We start from the raw sequence: 20,287 nt of genomic DNA on the forward strand, positions 1-20,287 counted from the left end.
TCGCAGGACGTGCGACTTTTGTAAAGCTGCTTACTGACGGATAAACTGCTACCGTTAAACCACATTTATTACAGTCTTAAAGGGCCGATCATAAATCTCACTTGACTAAAACTGACTTTAGCCATATGTGAAAGTGGAGTGAGCTGTCAGAGTCATGATAAATCTGGCCCTTTGAGTCTAGAATATTGAACCTTTTCACAAAATTCTAATTTTAAGCTGCATTAATGCAATTCCTTTTAATTTGCATTACTGAAATAAATGGACTTTTGCACAATATTCAAATTTTTCGAGTTTCACCTGTAAGCTGATAATCAGAGACGAGCAAAGTTATAAAAAATTTGATTTGGCTGCTTCACTGAATTTCACAAAGCAATTTGATTAGTTACAAATTACTTTGCGCTTACATGCCACGTTCTTGGCCAGCGCGCTGACGTGGTGATGTTACACCTCACTGCACGGAAGATTTTGAGTGGTTTCTATAATCAAGATGGCCGTGACAAAATCTCTGTGAGCAAATGCATAAGATGAGCATATATATATATATTTTTTTTTACCACCACTTCAGGAGAAATGGATTTATTACCAAGAAGCACCAGCAAATTCATCTTTGTGGTGAATTAAATTTTCCTGTAATTCAGATCAAAGTCAATTTGCTTCACTTTAATTCACTCAACACTAATGATAATCAAGCGTGTGCATCTTGGTGTCTTAGTGCATTTTTGTGCAGGTGAATCTTGGGTTTCTTGACAGATCAAGTGCAAAAGGTGAAGATTGCTGATAATTTCTCTACATCGATCAGATTAAATGCTGGTGTCCCAACAGGGTTGTGTATTGAGTCCCTTTCTGTACTCTTTATTTACTTATTATTGTGTCCCAGTTTTTGGTGGCAATTCTATTATCAAGTTTGCCGATGACACCACAGTCATTGGACTCATTTGGGACAATGATAAGTCTAAGTATAGAGGGGAAGTACAACATCCGGCTACATGGTGTCAAGAAAATAATCAACTCCGGATCAGTACAGAATACAGTACATGTACACAGTGACTCCACCAGCAGAATAGTGAGTGCAGCTCTGGAGTATAATACAGGATGTAACTCAGGATCAGTACAGGATAAGTAATGTATGTACACAGTGACTACACCAGCAGAATAGTGAGTGCAGCTCTGGAGTATAATATAGGATGTAACTCAGGATCAGTACAGAATAAGTAATGTATGTACACAGTGACTCCACCAGCAGAATAGTGAGTGCAGCTCTGGAGTATAATACAGGATGTAACTCAGGATCAGTACAGGATATGTAATGTATGTACACAGTGACTCCACAAGCAGAATAGTGAGTACAGCTATGGAGTATAATACAGGTCATAACTCAGGATCAGTACAGGATAAGTAATGTAATGTATGTACACAGTGACTCCACCTGCAGAATTGTGAGTGCAGCTCTGGTGTATAATACAGGATGTAACTTAGGATCAGTACAGGATAAGCAGAATAGTGAGTGTAGCTCTGGAGTACAATACAGAATGTTACTCAAGATCAGTACAGGATAAGTAATGTATGTACACAGTGACTCCACCAGCAGAATAGTGAGTGCAGCTCTCAAGTATAATATAGGATGTAACTTAATGATTTTCCTATTTCATGACGTAAAGTCATAGTTTTATTAAAGACACGGAGGCGAGTATTGCTATCTCCTTCTTTACTTTCCACCAATAGCAGCAAAGAAGAAATTTACATAATCATAACAACAAAGGATCCTCCCCTCTCAGATCCTATATCAATCGGCTCCTCTTCAGAATCCTCCTCTTTCTTTGTATCCGACACCATCCATAACACCGTAACTGAAACTGGAACCGGAACTGGACCCGAGGAACGACCACCATTCAGGTCCACCAAACCGCAAAATCGAGCCACCCTGGCTAACTTCTGTAAACTCAGAACTACGTAGAACCATAGACACCGTGGCAACTCAGCCAGAAAAACGGCACCGAATTCCGAATCGACCTTCAACCTGAAAAAGAGAACAAACCATAGGCCCAGGTGAAACATACACGTCAAGACCCGTCACATCCGGAAATCCCAGTACTCAAACATACATGACAGGGATAGAATGACAGATCAACAATATACGATAATAATAATAAGCATTATAATAATAATATAAATAATAAGAGCATAAAAGATCTGATAACAGTAACACTAAAAGGTACAACCATAACAATAACAATATTAACAAAAAACGACCATCATCAGAAAAACAAGGAAAAAATCCACTGCAATAAAAAACCGTGAGGCGACCCAAGGGCGGGAACAGGGCGGGCAATACTCGCCTCCGTGTCTTTAATAAAACTATGACTTTACGTCATGAAATAGGAAAATCATTAAGTTTTACAGCAAGACACGGAGGCTCATATTGCAAGTTCAAAGCCGATCTATAATAGAAGAAAACAAATGAGACGGGGGACGAAAATAAAATTCCCTAAACGTGGTAACATGAGACCAATCAGCCAACCGCAAAACGTCCTCCAATCGAAGAACGATGGGCTCTAGTCCTGGACTCATATTCTCTCAGACAAGCCACAGGACACAAAATCAGAGCAGAAGGAAAACTGGGATAGGAGACAGAATTGATGTAAGTCTTGGTGCGACGCGAAATGTTGAAAGTGACGCCTTTCCGGGGTAAAAGGACGTGCGCCAAAGTCGAGGGCCCGAACATCCGAGACCCGTCTGCAAGAAATAAGACAAAACAACGCCAACAATTTAGCGGACAACTGTCTCAAAGAGAGAGCCGAATTCTCCGGCCAAGAGGACAAAAAAGGAAACACCAGAGAGACGTCCCAGGTAGTCAAAAAACGAGGGCGAGGAGGGCGCACCAACCGAGAACCCCTCAAAAGGCGAGAAACCGAAGGATGTTGACCCGCAGGGACGCCTTTATAACCCTGATGGGCAGTGGAAATAGCCGACCTGAAGAGGTTGATGGTCCGGTACGCCTTACCTGCCTCAAAAAGGGAGGTGAGGAACTGCAAAAGGTGAGCTACAGGTGCTGAAACGGGATCCAAGTCCCGTTCCAAGCCCCAGCTAGCCCAATTTCTCCAGGCTGCCCGATAAGACTTTCTGGTGCCGGGAGCCCATGCGTTGTCCAGTAACTGTTGAGTCGCCTCCGAAATGCCATCGACAGCTCCAGGTGTCCTGAGATCCGGCACGCCAACAGCCAAAGGGAACCGCCGAGCAGGAGAAGATCCTGAGGGTTGCGAAGGAGGTCCACGAGAGACGGGAGAAGAACAGGTACCTCCACTAGGATCCCCAGCAACGTAGGATACCAGTCTTGAGACCCCCAGAACGGGACCACCAGTACCAAATCCGCCCGATGGCGACGAACCCGAAGGAGAGTCCGCGGGACCATTGCGAACGGGGAAAAAGCGTAAAGGCGGGAAGTCGACCAGTCTTGGAGGAACGCGTCCACCGCCCCTGCTTCCGGATCCGGACGCCAACTGTAAAACCGGGTGAGTTGCCGGTTGAGCCGAGAAACAAAGAGATCGATGGTCATCAGGTCCCACATGTCCGAAATTGCCGAGAACACCTCCGGATCCAACTGCCAATCGCTGCCATCCGACAGGTAGCGAGAGTTCCAATCCGCGCGGACGTTGCTCAGACCCGGCAGGTATTCCGCCTGCACCATGATGTCCCTGGAGAGGCAAGACGACCAAAACTCCTTGGCTAACCGCGCCAAGGTTGCAGAGTGGGAACCTCCCAACCGGTTGACGTAACGGACTGCCGAGACGATGTCCATCCGCAGCCTGATGCATGCATTGGCGATCCCACTGGAGAAACTCCTGACCGCGAAGGAACCGGCCAGGAGCTCCAAGGCGTTGATGTGGAGGAGAGACTCCTCCGCCGACAAAGATCCTCCCGTGGAGACTCCGTTGCAATGAGACCCCCATCCCTGGAGGCTCGCATCCGACTCGAAGGTCAACTCCGGAAGGAAGCCGAAGATCGCCCTGCCAGTCCACACAGATTGGCGATCCACCAACGCAACTCCTCCCGGGCTTCCGAGACCAAGACCACCACGTCCGCAAAGGAGGCACCGATCCGAAGATGCGCAATCTTCAGCCTCTAGAGAGCACGGTAGTGCAACGGCGCTGGAAACATGGCCTGAATTGAAGATGCTAGGAGTCCAATGATGCGGGCCAGGTGACGTAATGAAAGGTGAGGGACAAGACGAGCATGTCTCAACTCCTTGCGGATCGCACGTAACTTCGTCATTGGAAGGCTGAGGGATTCCGAGATCGAATCCACCATAAAGCCAGGAAACTCCATCCTCTGCGATGGGATGAGGCATGATTTTTCCGCGTTGAGGAGGAAACCGAGGTCCGTCAGTAGGTCCGCCGTCCACTGCAGATGTTCCAGAAGACCCGCCCTGGATTCGTGCATCAGGAGGATGTCGTCCAGGTAAATGATGAGGCGAACACCCCGACTCCTCAACCATGACACGACCGGAACGCAGCAGTTCGGTGAAGCACCAAGGAGCTGAAGACAACCCGAACGGGAGACAAGTGAACCTCCAGACCCTCCTCTCCAAAAGAACCGGAGAAGGTCCCTGGAACGAGGGTCCACCGGGACTGACAGGTAAGCATCTTTTAGATCCAGCTTTACCATCCAATCTCCTGGTGTCAAAAGATCTCGAAGGAGGTGAATCCCCTCCATTTTGAAATGACGGTAGCGCACCACCGTATACAGGGCTCCGAATCTACTAGTGCGCAATCCGGGCGCGATATTGGTATGGGCAGGGGGGAGGGGAAGCATGCACGGGAACCCGTGAGCTCTATACAAAAAAACTGACTGTGGTCAGCACCCACGGGTCTGATGTGATGAGGCTCCAAACATGAGAAACAAGTTGGAGTCTGCCCCCTACACAAGGGGCCATAGAATCCCTAATCAGAGGAGAACTTACCGAAGGGTCTGCGAGAGGTCGGGTTGCCTCTGAAGGAGCGAGATCGCCACTGGCCTCCTCTGGACGAGAAGAAAGGAGATGGGTCGCGTTGATCCTGGAAGGGAGGTCGCTGACCAAAGGAACCTCTACCTGTGCCACGGGCCTGAAAGTCTGCATGGCCGGACAGGTAGCCCCTGCTACTGCCGGCCCGATTAGAGACCCGTCCCTGAAATACCCTGCGCATGGATGATTGGGCCTTGTCTAGCGCGGTGAAGGTGCCAACAAATTGCCCCATATCTTAATAAAGGAATCGCCGAACAGGAGACCCTGGGCGTCCTTACCCGCTTCTGTGCGCGCCAAATTTGACAACTTGGGATAAATTTTAAACAAAATGGCCTTACGCCTTTGATTGCCAAAGTGGTGTTGGCATTCCCGGAGATGCAGATCGCCCTTTGGGTCCAACCCCGCAACTCTTCAGGGTCAATAGGGGAGCCCTCAGTCCTAGCTACCTCAGCTAGTTCGAAAATCTCGGCCAGCGGGCCGAAGACATCCAGCACTTTATCCTGGCAGCTGTGCAGGGCTGAGTCCAGGCCCTTTTAAGGGTTCCAACCAGTTTTGGCCAAAAACTGAGACATCTTGGGGTCCACCACAGGGGTGTCACACACCTTAATGGGGACTAGTGGCCTGGGGCACTTGGCCCTAAGTTTGTTCCGTGTTTCACAGCTCAGGGGGCGACGCACCCAGTGCTCCAAATAGCTACCCACCTGTTCAGTGGGAAGCCACTCCGCCGATCTAGGGTGATGCAAAGTGTCGGGGTTGAACATAGGTTCACCCGCTGAGTCCAGCAGAATGTCTGACTGACACATGGCGGAGGAGGACGCAACGTCCTTGGCAGAGGAGGCCGCAGGAGCGGAAACTGAGGGGCCCTCAACTGGGGGAGAAATATCCTCCTCTGACACATAATCCACATCCGCAAAAGCCTCCTCGTCCGATGCTCAGTCTGAGTCAGACACATTAGGTGATTGTGCTCTAGCGCACTTCCATGTTCGCGCCCGTTCTGCCTGGCGTGATGAGGCCCTTTCACGTGAACTATGCACGTTACCTTGGGTGGCAGGATGTGCACCAGTCAAGTTCTTCTGAGAAACAGGAGGCTCAATACAGGTAGGCTGCGGTGTGTTCTGGGTATCCAGCAGAGCTACTCTTGTAGGCTGCGCAGATAGCGCCTGGGTAATGCTCTGGGACAGTATAGTGGTCATGGAGCCATGGCTGCCATGACAGCATCAGACACAGAGCGCAGAAAAATCTGTGCCTGTGCACCCTCCCCAGGTGCCCTATGATCCTCAGGAGAATAGGGGGGGCATTAGTGGGAGACTGGGCAGGGTGGGACATGATGAGGTAATCAGACCTGAAATTAACTGGCCGCAAGTAAAGGGGACGTAACCAAGCAATGACTAGCCTAGTAAAGCGCAGCGCAAGGTACACAATACAGGGGGGACGCAGCTAGAAGAACGAGGGCGGCAGGAGCAGCAAGCAGGGAACGCTGGGTATGAACTGCCCACAAGAAATCGCGACCAAGAAAACAAAAATGGCCGCCGAGATCTCGAGGGACAATCGCGTCATCCAAGATGGCCGCCGAGATCTCGCGAGATCTCGCGGCCGGCCGGGGAGCAAGGCCCGAATCGCGGGCAGAGTGAAGCGAGGAAGACGGGGAGGGAGGCCCCGCCTCCCGATGTAGAGACAAGCGGTCGGGAAGGGGAAACGCTGCGCAGAAACGGAGTGTGGTAAGGGGATAAAAAATGAAAAACAGGCCAAAATGGGGACAGTGAAAACTGAAGGGGAACGCTGCGCAGAAACGGAGTGTGGCAAGGGGATGAAAATGAAACACAGGCCAAAATGGGGACAGTGAAAACTGAAGGCAAATACAGAACCTAAAGGGGGATAAAAAACAGTGGGGACATAACCCACCAGGAAGTGCTGCACATAAGGGTTAGTCACCCTAGATGAAGCAGCGCAGACAAACAATCCTACAAGAAACACAGCCATATAGCAACATGACAAGAGAAAATGCAGATGTACTTAGCTGGTGGAGCAGCAAAGAAAGAGGAGGATTCTGAAGAGGAGCCGATTGATATAGGATCTGAGAGGGGAGGATCCTTTGTTGTTATGATTATGTAAATTTCTTCTTTGCTGCTATTGGTGGAAAGTAAAGAAGGAGATAGCAATATGAGCCTCCGTGTCTTGCTGTAAAACTCAGGATCAGTACAGGATAAGGCCTCATGCACACGACCGTTGTGTGCATCCGTGGCCGTTCTGCCGTTTTCCGTTTTTTTTTGTGGACCCATTGACTTTCAATGGGTCCGTGGAAAAATCGGAAACTGCACCGTTTGGCAGCCGCATCCGTGATCCGTTTTTCCTGGCCGTGAAAAAAATATGACCTGTCCTATTTTTTTCACGGCCAACGGTTCACGGACCCATTCAAGTCAATGGGTCCGTGAAAATCACGGATGCACACAAGATTGTCATCTGTGTCCGTGATCCGTGTCCGTGATCCGTGTCCGTTTTTCCTATCATTTGAATGGCAAACTTGACTTAGATTTTTTTTTCATTTTACATGTCCGTGGATCCTCCAAAAAACAAGGAAGACCCACGGACGAAAAAACGGTCACGGATCACGGACCTACGGACCCCGTTTTTGCGGACCTTAAAAAAAAACGGTCGTGTGCATGAGGCCTAAGTAATTTGTGTACACAGTGACTCTAGCAGCAGAATAGTGAGTGCAGCTCTGGAATATATTACAGGATGTAACCCAGGATCATTGAAATGTTGATAACAGGTTAGCTGAAATAGTTTTGGGAGATGAAATACTTTGCTAAGGTCCCGTGCACACACCAGAGCTTGGCCGACAGCTCACTAAAACTGTGTAAGTCCCTATTTTGCACCGTATTGCTTCTGTGTGCTGCTGTACTATGCTGTGTTGGATCCTGTTTGGACCTTGCTATTCTCCCCTAGAAGCAACACTTGTAGAATAACATTTATTGAGCATACCATGATTTGTCTGTCACATTTGTCCAGAATTTAACATTTCACTTGCATGAGGCCTAAGGCAAAGCAGTGATAGGGATGTAAGTTATCACAGAGAGGGAAGGCAGGGTGGTGACCTGTAGGACCTGTGGCCATGTTCCTAACGCTCCATAGAGTGATGAGTGATCATCACAGACGATTCTATGGTAACCGGCAGTCGCTGCATTATTCCAGTCCGACACAGAAATTCGCATCTCTTATTCTGACGAATCAATAGAGCAGGTCTGGTTTTCTTCCAGCAGATTATGTTATGTCTGAGGTATTGATGGTCAGGAACATTTATGATTGGCACTGTCACAAAGTAATTGTCCCTTAAAAAATTCTCAGTAAATATTCCTTATTAATTTAAGCCTCATGCACATGGCTGTAGCTGTTTTGATGAGGATTTGTCAAACTGGATGTAATTTTTAATCGCTGCACCGTCTACGTGTTGAGCTGCATTGCTTTCTTTTTACGGACGCGGATGACAATCTTGTGTGCCTCTGTGTTTTTTCACGGACCCATTGACTTGAATGGGTCCGCGAACCGTTGTCCATCAAAAAAATAGGACAGGTCATATTTTTTTGACGGACAGGAAACACGGATCACGGACGCGGATGACAAACGGTGCATTTTCTGAGTTTTCAACGGACCCATTGAAAGTCAATGGGTCCGCAGAAAATCACGGAAAACGGAACAATGGACACGGATGCACACAACGGTCGTGTGCATGATGCCTTACCCGCATCCAAGTGCGGTTGTTCCGTACTTAAAATAGATGAAGAGCAGGTGAGAGCCGTTTCATCTTTCTTGCTGTGTAGCTGTTTTTGCGGTCCGCAAACTGCAGATCTGCAAAACATGGTACCGGCCGTGTGCATTTGACATTTTGCGGATCGCTACATCCTGCCCTCTGTTAGAACTGTCTATTCTTGTCCGCAAAATGGTAATTGAAATGAATAGGTCCGCATCTGATCCGGAAAAAAAAAATGAGGATCTGATACAGACTAAAACCACGGTCGTGTGCATGAGGCCTTATTCTGTTTCCAAGTTGGAAAAATGTGGTATCCTAAAAAACTTTTTTTTTTTTAATTCATATCTGTTTCTGCAAAAGATGGGTGGACATCAAAATAGTGTCTGATACCCAGCTTTCCAGAAGTCCTGACTGGTAAGCATTGGGGGTAGGCTCTGCCATGCCATGCTGGCATCATTGCTTATTTAGCAGCTGCCACTGACATGCAGACCTTTCTCTCTAACATTGTCTTGGCTGCGCGGCTATAGGATCATTAGTCGGATCAGATGGTGCAGGAACTAAAAACCAACTGCTGCCGTTATTAGCATTCATTTCATATGGAGCCGTAGTGAGTAGCAGATGTATGGTACGGTACTGTGTTGGCACCATGACTGTGCTGAAGAGCTTGCAATCTAATGAGCAGTCATGTAGTGCACGGCTGGACTGAATGAACCTATAGGACAGTGAAACAGTGTATGTAGTTACAAATATTATACTGCTATCTGGTAGGGGTTGTCCCACCTCAAACATTGGTTGCACATTGCTAGGATATACCAACACTGTCAGATAGGTGCAGGTCCCACCTCTGGGACCCACACCCATATTTAGAATGAAGTCCTCAAACAGAACAAGGGCGCATCACGCATGCATGGCCACCCTCCATTGATTTCAGCTAATTCCGGCAGTTCCATAGAAGTGAATGGAGCGGTGACTGTGCTTGCGAGGTGCATTCTCAGTACATGGGACTTCCGAAAATAGCCGAGTACTCCGCTTGGCTGTTTTCGGCGCTTCCTTAGAACTGAATGGAGGAAAGCTACTCATGCACAGTGCGCTCTCCCGAACTTTTGTGGCTCGGTTCTATAGACAGGTGTGGAACCAGTACCTATATGACATTGGTAGTATATTCTAGTGATATGCCACCAATAGGGATGAGCGAATCAACTTTGGATGAAACATCTGAAGTTGATTTGCATAAAACTTAGTTCCAGTACTGTACGGAGCAGGGGCTCTGTACAGTATTAGAATGTATTGGCTCTGATGAGCCGAAGTTATTGCTCGTGATACTTCACGCAAAACTTTCATAACTAAATTTTTACTGTAATAATTTTTTTCCTGAACTCGGGTTCGGTTCGAAGGTACCGAGTTCGGGAAATGTTTTTTTTATAGTAGAAATTAATTTATGAAGTTATTACCGAAGTCTCATGAGACTTCACAAAGTAATACGTTCGGCTCATCGGAGCCAATACATTCTACTATTGTACGGAGCTCCTGCTTGGTACAGTATTGGAACAAAGTTTTATGCGAATCAACTTCCGATGTTTCATCCGAAGTCGATTCGCTCATCCCTAGCCACCAATATTTGATGTGACAACCCCTTTAAGGTGGTCAAAGCGTTTAATATATTTGTCAAGGCAAACTTTTGTAATACTGCACATACTATTTATATTATAGTTTCCCTGCATAATGGTTCTTATGTAAGATACACATTTTATGACTTCTTCACGTAATTTTCTATTGCTGATGGCAGATACAATAGCGAGATATAAAACCCAGCAGGAGATGAGTGGGCTTCATTCAACCCATTATAGGTCATCAGGTCTAATTGTGCACAACATGACTGCGCTCTGCCTTGTCTTGGTGCTCGCGGTGCTTTTGTGCCTACAGATAATAAGACAGATAAAATGTATTGTAGCATAATTGAGCGTCACAAAAATCCAGCTCGATAACTGCAAGGACATGGTGTGAAGCTGCGCAGACTCCTGTGGAAGCTTCCATAACCTGCAGCCTAGTTACAAAATGGTTTATTGCAATTGCATAACCCACTTTGATGAAGGGTCTAAGACCCTCAATTGGAACAACACGAGGAAAAGTATCGCAGGGTATGTGGTTTAGCTGCAGCTGCTCAGACCATTGACCTTCAACCTCATTACACCTGTTTACAGCAATATTTACAAAGGGTATAGCCACGTGTCAGATTTGCAAATTGCAGATATTTACTACAGGATGCGATTTCTGCTGTTTCCTGTCCAGGTCTTTCATGTATTTTTTTTTCTGTGACACGGACAAAAATCTGCATAGATTCTTAATGGGAGATTTAAAGAAGTGATGTAAAGGAAAACTGGCTTAATTGCCCATAGCAACCAATCCGATTTCACCTTTCATTTTCCAAAGGAGCTTTGAAAAATGAAAAGTTGAGTCCCCCAAGGGTCCAGTCACACAACCATAGGCCATCCGTGCCCGTATTGCGGACCATTGACATGAATGGGTCAGCAATCCTCAAGATGTGGTGCGGAGTGCATAGGACATGTCCTATCTTTTGCTGTATATTGCAGACCCATTCATGTTAATGTAAAAACACCAAGTTGGAGCTCACCTCACCATACACCACTGAGGAGCACGGACACAGAACCGGAACCAAGGCTGAGAAATGGCAAAAAAAGTAGATTGTCCAGCTTTACCTCGGAGTGCGTATTTTATTAGGAAACGTGCTTAAAAACCAAACATCAGGCTAATTTCATCAACATGTTTCGGATCAACATATATTACAGATCTTTCCTCATTCATGTTAATGAGTCTGTGCTGCAATACGGCATTAACATGGCACATGCATATCTGTAGCGCAATGATAATTTTTTATCCTGTAGAACAGTGTTCCCCAACTCCAGTCCTCAGGACCCACCTGCCGCTCATGATTGGAGAATATCCTACAGAATGAATACCTGAGGTATGTCCCGAAGCATTAACAATAACTATATCACCTGCTCAATACTAAGGAAATCCTGAAAACATGGCAGGCAGGTGGGCCCTAAAGAACTGGAGTTGAGGAACACTTCTGTAGATCAATGTTCCCCAACCTGTGGCTTTCCTGCTGTTGTAATACTACATATCCCATCATGCCCTGAAAGGCTGCAGCTGGCATGGCATGATGGGAGTTCTAGTTTTACAACAGCTGCAGAGGCACAGGTTGGAGATCACTGCTGTTGAGACTAGAAGCAATGCTAAAGAACTCATTACTTAGGATACAGCAATTTTTGGCCATGATAGCTTTCGCGTGACCAAAGTTCGCAGTGTAGCAGGGCTGCCATAAAAGTAATGAATGAGATTGCAGTGCGACTCACCACGATATAAGAGTCACAAAAAATCCAGCACTGTGACCCCATTCATTCCCATGGCAGCCATGCCACACTGCGATACTTGGGCGTGACACGGGCGCTCAACACATGTTTCACCCCAAATCGCTACATGGACATACCTTATGTTTTTTTAGCCTGCAATTGTCTCTGTTTCTCATTGTGCAACAGTTTAGTCAATGACTAAATTATCATTAATCTTAATGTACTAAGCAAGAAAATGATAAAGTCATGTGTATGTAGCCACAGATAATGATTACATCTCTTGATGTCCGCTGTGATGGTTCTTGTTGGGTTTTATGTAATTAGCACAGTTTTTGTTTTTTTCTGCAAATTCAGTTGTTGTCTCTTTTCTCAGTGCCAGATATAATGTCTGACTCTGATTATTTTTATCTTCTGTTTTTACATATTGCAGGTTTTGTACAAAGTGTTTAATTCCTTTGTTGAGATGGGACCAGGGAACATCCAGGCGGCTGATTACATGAAAGGCGTGGGTGAGTAATGGGGGAGTTGCTATTCATCAGGCACCTTAGCTGGTCATATTTTCTGCCTGCGGCAGTGGACATTGAGTAATTAACCCATAATAGAGTGGTTTATAAAGGTGGTTTCACACACAGCGGGGTACATTAATCAGACTAGTGTAAATGAAAACTGGAAAGCTTACCGGTAGTTGCCGATAGCAACCAGTCACATTTCACCTTTCATTTTCCAGAGAAGCTCTGAAAAATGAAAGGTGGAATCTGATTGGTTGCTATGAGCAACTAAGTCAGTTTTCTTTTACACAAGTTTTGATAATTCTACCCCAGCATTTTCTAGAAAAAGAACATTAAGCCAAGAATGGACCCAGCAGGAAGGCGTACTATAAGGACTCCCTTTATATTTTTGATTCTTGGCTTTGGCTTAAAAAAATAAACTGCATCAAAAGCTGCACTAAACTGCAGGAGCAAGTTTCTAAAAATAAAAATAAAAAAGTAACATTTCAGTAAAACCACACTAAGGGCTCATGCACACAAACGTATTTTCTATCCCTGTTTTGCAAACCATATGCGAAACCATTCATTTCAATGGGTCTGCAAAAAAATAGAAGTTAATCCATGTACATTCCGTTTCCGTATGTCCGTTCCGCACAAGAATAGAACATGTCCGCATTACGGACAAGGATACAGGGGTGTGGAAATAAAAATTTAAAAAATACTTGTCAAAGGACTAAAGCAGGGGCTCGATCTACTTGTCCCTCATGACAATCTACTTGTTCTGATACAAAAAATTATTTTAAATCAAAACCGTATTTCAATGCACCGCCGCACTTCCTTATGCAGGGAGGTGGCTGGCTTGGGTTCCAGTCTTTGTGGTGTGAAATTACTCTAAGTTTAGTCCTCGTTCACAGCAGAGGATTCTGTCCAGAATGCACTACATCACGGCTGTCTCACTATGTTGTCTATATATATATATATATATATATATATATCCTCTGTATACGGGGCCGGTGTGAATGTATCCTGGGGCCACAGCCAGCCAGGGCTGTGTACATATATATATATATATATATATATCCTCTGTATACAGGGCCGGTGTGAATGTATCCTGGGGCCACAGCCAGCTGTAATATATATATATGATATAATGGCTGATACCAGAGAGATGAGGCTGCAGACACAGCAGTAATCACTTACCACGACCTTCTCTGGTTTTGCTGCAAGAACTGAAGGACCTGACATGGCGTCACCGCCATGTGGTCAGAACAGGAAGGGGCGGAGCTCAGCAGTGGAGAAGAGCGGTGTATGTACTTGAATTGGCTGTGATGACGTCACACCCATGTGACTAGACCAGTTATGGAGGGGCTATTTTATTCAGTGTACAATGGTGTAAATAAAAGCCGCAAGTAAATGGCGGCCATCCTGTGTGTGCAGCCAGAACCTTATCTAGAATGATGGGGGTGGTAGTAAGATGGATTGTGTGAGGGAGGCGGAGGAAGGAAACACAGACAGCAGAGGTAGGGAGGAGGGCTACTTGCCCGCAGCAGGGCTAAGCTACTGAACAAACTACCTGCCCGGTGCCCGGAACTGCATGTCCCGGGCGTCGGGCGATACGATTTCCTCACCCCTGAGGATATGACTGTTCTATTAGGGGCCAGCTGTTACGTTCTTCAAAATACGGAATGCACACGGACGTCATCTGTATTTTTTGCGAACTGCAAAATACATACGGTCGTGTGCATGAGCCCTAAGGCTAAGTTCACATGTGGCAGATCATTTCTTGCCTGGATATGGCTGCAAATCCACTGCAAAATCTGCAATTAAAAAGGTGAAATCCACAGTTGTACGAATTGCCATGCTGCAGATTCAAAATCTACTCTGCAACATTTGAATGAGATTTGTTATATCTCATACACTTTACTGCCATTGTGGATTTTACGCACAGTTCAATGGCAGAACATGCTCAGCCTCTCTGTCCCGTGGAACATACACTGCCTGTCCAAAAAAAAGTCACCACCCGGATTTAACTAAGCAAATAGTTATGAGCCTCCTATTGGATAATTACTGCATGGGCGATTATCTTTCAGCTGGCAACAAGTTATTTACCCCAACTGGTGCAATGAGTTGCTTCTCATTTCTTAAACAACCATATCGAAAGACACATCTCGTGGTCGTGGAAAAGATGTTAGTCTGTTTGAGAAGGGTCAAATCATTGGCATGCATCAAGCAGAGAAAACACCTAAGGAGATTGCAGAAACTACTAAAATTGGGTTAAGAACTGTCCAATGCATTAGTAAACTGGAAGGATAGTGGGGACCCATCGTATTCAAGGAAGAAATGTGGTGGGAAAAAAATCCTGAATGATCGTGATCGGCGATCACTTAAACGTTTGATGAAATCAAATCGAGGAAGAACAACAGTAGAACTCGGGGCTATGTTTAATAGTGAAAGTAAGAGCATTTCCACACGCACAATGCGAAGGGAACTCAAGGGATTGGGACTAAACAGCTGTGTAGCCATAAGAAAACCACTAATCAGTGAGGAAAACCAGAAAAAAAGGCTTCAATTTGCTAGGGAGCGTAAAGATTGGACTCTGGAGCAATGGAAGAAGGTCATGTGGTCTGATGAGTCCAGATTTACCCGGTTCCAGAGTGATGGTGGCATCAGGGTAAGAAGAGAGGCAGATGAAGTGATGCCCCAATCATGCCTAGTGCCTACTGTACAAGCCTGTGGGGGAAGTGCTAGGATCTGGGGTTGCTGCAGTTGGTAAGGTCTAGGTTCAGCAACAGTATGTGCTCCAGGAATGAGGTCAGCGACTACATGAACATACTGAAGGACCAGGTTATTCCATTAATGGATTTGTTCTTCCCTGATGGCACGGGCATATTCCAAGATGACAATGCCAGGATTCATCGGGCTCAAATTGTGAAAGAGTGTTTTTTTTTTTTTTTTGGTGGTGCCTTTCTTTTTTTTGACAGGCAGTATATATATATATATATGGTCAAGGTGATCCGCTCAGAATCTGCCTATGTAAAGGTCCATGATTTAGGCTAGGGCTACACAGTTGCGAAACAAAAGGGCTACAACTACATTGCAACGTGCGTCTCACGAATGCAACATTTGTTGTAACGATAGTGTATGGTGTTGCACTTCGACATACTGTAACGTGACAGTCACAAAAAAATCCAACTTGGATGGATTTTTGCAACTGTCGCAGTCGCAGCATGTTGCAGTGCGACACCATAGACTATCATTGCAATACATTTAACCGTGTAGCCCTAGTCTTTCATTAGTTTTTGGAATATGGTTGATAATTGGATATGTTCTGACTGGCTCTAATGTTAATAAGGTTCAGGTCAAGACTACAGGGTATGTGCAGTGAAGTTCTCAGCAAACCATCCTTTCATAGATTCTCATTATTGTCTGAGGAATCCGCATGCTGACCTGTAGAGACAGTACTGAAGGATCAAGGAGCTTCAGGCTCTGTCTGTCATTATACCACAAGTGTATATGACAGGATGACCATGTGTGATTACATGATGTTGTGACCTTTTGCCTTTGCTTTCTTGTTCCATTTCTCTATATCTTACTGCATTCTCAGGCTCCTTCTTTGTGGTGAGTCTTGGAGGAACAGCCGTTGGTTTAGTGTTTGCTTTCCTGCTCGCCCTCATCACCCGGTTTACAAAGCGTGTCCGCATCATAGAACCTCTGTTCATCTTCGTGATTGTCTATCTCGCCCACCTCACCGCAGAGATGGTGTCGCTTTCTTCTATATTAGCGTGAGTGCATTCTACCAGCCATAGGCAGACCTGTACTAGACTTCACATAAGTATATGACTGGATCTAAAAGCTAGCAATCAAGAATCGGACAGTTACTTTAGTGAGGGGGTTAGTGACCTTGTTTCTATTTTTGCATCATTTTCTTGATGCAACATGAAGTGTAAGGAATGGGTCACAATGGCTATGCTCCTATCTATACATACAGTAAAAATACTTTGAGGCACTACTACTATAGGGTTTGCACCTGTTTTCAGGAGTTAAAAGCTGTTTCTAATTCATATTTTGAGACTAATTTTGGAGTGGTCTTTGTTTTGCGCCTTATTTTTTATGTATTTATGTTGGTGCACCTTTTTGTGCACCTGAATTAGGTGCATAAACAGTCTTATTTCTACTCCATTCCTGACCAGGCTTATTTTTCATGTGTGTTTTGAGGGGGAACGTGCACAGTTTTTTGCATTGAAAGAGAGAGAGTTGTGATTTTTTTTCGTGAGCAAACCAATGAGACAAGTCTTAGTGAATATGAACCTGTCTTAGAAGAAAACAACCACTAGAGGTCAGACTTAAGCCAAATACGATAAAGGCCTCATGCACACGACCGTTCCAATTTTTGCGGTCCGCAAAACACGGAAGCTGCCAGTGTGCCTTCCGCAATTTGCAGAACGGAACAGGCGGCCCATTGTAGAAATGCTTATTCTTGTCCGCAAAACGGACAAGAATAGGACATGTTATATATTTTTTTTTTGCGGGGCCACGGAACGGAGCAAGGGATGTGGACAGCACACGGAGTGCTGTCCACATCTTTTGCGGCCCCACTGCAGTTAAATGGTCCACACCCGAGCCGCAAAAACTGCGGCTCTGATGCGGAACAGAACAACGGTCGTGTGCATGTAGCCTAAAGCCCCTTTCACACGGGCGAGTATTCCGCGTGGATGCGATGCGTGAGTTGAATGCATTGCACCCGCACTGAATACTGACCCATTCATTTCTATGGGGCTGTTCACATGAGCGGTGATTTTCACGCATCACTTATGTGCTTTACGAGAACACCTGCGATCGGTGTTCTATAGATTGTATTATTTTCCCTTATAACATGGTTATAAGGGAAAATAATAGCATTCTGAATACAGAATGCATAGTCAAATAGCGCTGGAGGGGTTAAAAAAAATAAAAAAATAATTTAACTCACCTTAGTCCACTTGTTCGCGTAGCCCGGCATCTCCTTCTGTCTCCTTTGCTGAACAGGACCCGGGGTGAGCATTAATTACATGAACAGGACCTGTGATGATGTCACTCCGGTCATCACATGTTCCATCACATGATCCATCACCATGGTAAAAGATCATGTGACGGACCATGTGATGACTGGAGTGACGTCATCACAGGCCCTGTTCATGTAATGAATGCTCACCCCAGGTCCTGTTCAGCAAAGGAGACAGAAGGAGATGCCGGGCTACGCGAACAAGTGGATTAAGGTGAGTTAAATAAAAAAAAAAATTTTTAACCCCTCCAGCGCTATTTGACTATGCATTCTGCAAGGGAAAATAATACAATCTACAGAACACCGATCGCGGGTGTTCCCGTAACGCACCCGCACATTTTCCCGCAACGCCTAAGGCTACTTTCACACTAGCGTTTTTGCTGGATCCGTTACTGTTAATACAACCATCTGCATCCGTTATGAACGGATCCGGTTGTATTATCTTTAATATTGCCAAGACGGATCCGTCATTAACTCCATTGAAAGTCAGTTGGGGACGGATCTGTTTTCTATTGTGTCAGAGTTAAACAGATCCGTCCCCATTGACTTACATTGTAGGTCATGACGGATCCATCTTGCCCGCATCCTATGACGGATAGAAAACCGCAGCTTGCTGTGGTTTGCTGTCCGGTATGGGAACACAACCAAACGGAACAGAATGCATTTTGGAGCATTCCGTTCTGTTCAGTTATGCTTTGTCCCCATTGACAATGAATGGAGACAAAACTGAAGCGTTTTTCTCCGGTATTGAGCCCCTATTACGAATCTCAATACCCGATAATAGAAACGCTAGTGTGAAAGTAGCCTAAGCTGATTTATTAAGAGATCATAAATTTGAGGCAATTTAAAGACAGGTATTTGAAATACCCCAGTCTTTTTTTTTACTTTAAAAAAAGACAAGCTTAAAGGGGTTGTCTGGGTTGAGCTCTGATTATTTCCTGCTCCGATGCTCTCCTTTGCCCTGCGTTAAATCGCACAGGGGAAAGGCATTTTTTGGAGATCCGGTGACGTACAGAGATCTCCATGGGGACCTCTAGGCAAAGGCTTTTGTCTAGCAGTGGGCCTGGTGATGTCACCAGCACTAATGGGCGGGCTTTAGTGCTGCCCTAGGGTATAAAATGGCTAGGGCAGCCCTAAAGCCTGCCCATCAGAGCCAGTGACGTCACCAGAAGCCTCTCCCTAGCAGTGTAATAATCTAAACGAAAAAAAATGCTCCCATGCTGATATTGGGGGGCTGGAGGGGTTAATATAAACAAAAAATGGTATGCTATACCAGCTATCTTGCTATATAACTGTGTAAAGTCCAGATTTCTCTGATGCAGCACATAAATAAATTCTGCTGCCAGGAAAGTGCTGTACAAGCTCTAGCGCTCTGCAGGTCTCTATAGATGACCGTCGAAAGGATAGCATGAAAAAAAGTGATAGGCTCCTTTGTTAGTTTGTGGTAATGTCACCATGTGGTGATGGCATCGGCCCCAGCAGCATCACAGAAACAATCAGACACCATCGGATGCTACCAGTATGTAAGAGATGTGTATGGAAGTATAGAAGAGATGGGTTGGTAAGTGGTTCTAAGACAGTGGGTTACAAAGCGGGACCAGTGTCTTTCAATGGCCCAATTAATCCTGGCGCAGACTTAATATGTAATACAGATGAGATCTATGTTCTTATGGTCCCAGCCCTGGGATGGACGCCTCCAGTACAACGTGCAGAATGAGCAACGACTTTTATTAAAAAATGTTATTTAAAATTCCATTAACAGCATCTCAGCGTAGAGTCAAATGTGGAGCCGCTTCCCCATATCGCACCCACTCTTGCTTTTCCTCACTTTCTCTCTGCCTTATAAAAAAAAATAATAATGGAAAAGCTGAGTCACAAGCGGTGTGAAAAGGAAAAGGTGAAATCAGAGCTCCTCCGTGACTCATTGCATGACCTGCTTCTCTGCAAATTTCAAAGCAATATCAGCTGGAGCCCACGTGTCTGCAGTAATGTGCAGTATGCACTGCAGGGGTCCTGTACATGTCCAAATAATGATTATGGCATGACTTAGGAGGGGGGCAAAAGTGTATGTAAGGTTTCTTTCACACCAGCATTTTTGCTGGATCTGTCATGGATCAGCAGAAATGCTTCCGTCATGAGAATACAGTCTGCATCCGTTATGAATGGATCCGGTTGTAGTTACTTTAACCTCTTGGGGACATAGGGCGTACAGGTACGCCCTGATGTCCCGGTGCTTAAGGACACAGGGCATACCTGTACGCCCTGTGTATTTCCGATCACCGGCGCGTGGCGGGTGGTGATCAGAACTGCTGAAATCCTGTGACCCCCCCTCGTATCGGCGATCGCCGCGGATTAAACCCTTCCATGCCGTTCTATGCCGCTGACCGCGGCATAGAAGGGGTTTGTGTTTGAGTGAGCCTATCGAGTCCTCACACTGCTGTGGCGGGGACTAGATGTTTCAGAAGGCAGCCCGATGCCGTGCATCGGGACCTGCCTTCTACGGGAGCCGAGGAGATCCAGCCTCAGGCTGCGTCTCCTAGGCAACCTGTTAGTGTATGACTCATACACTTACAGGCAATGCATTACAATACAGTAAAGTAAAAAAAAGTGTTTTTAATAAAATTAATAAAGTAATAA

General features: G+C 45.7%; 1 protein-coding gene across 1 annotated transcript in view; it reads left to right on the forward strand.

The window, feature by feature from the left end:
- The first annotated feature begins 12,557 nt into the window (after positions 1-12,557).
- Positions 12,558-20,287, forward strand: part of LOC122939112 (sodium/hydrogen exchanger 5-like) — a 62,465-nt gene continuing 54,735 nt past the window's right edge. The window contains exons 1-2 of the mRNA XM_044295100.1: positions 12,558-12,630; positions 16,214-16,391. Coding sequence (XP_044151035.1) covers positions 12,585-12,630; positions 16,214-16,391 — 224 coding nt within the window. The 5' untranslated portion in view covers positions 12,558-12,584. The remainder of the gene's footprint in view (positions 12,631-16,213; positions 16,392-20,287) is intronic.

This window comes from Bufo gargarizans, chromosome 5, assembly GCF_014858855.1.
Source record: "Bufo gargarizans isolate SCDJY-AF-19 chromosome 5, ASM1485885v1, whole genome shotgun sequence".
NCBI lineage: Eukaryota > Metazoa > Chordata > Amphibia > Anura > Bufonidae > Bufo > Bufo gargarizans.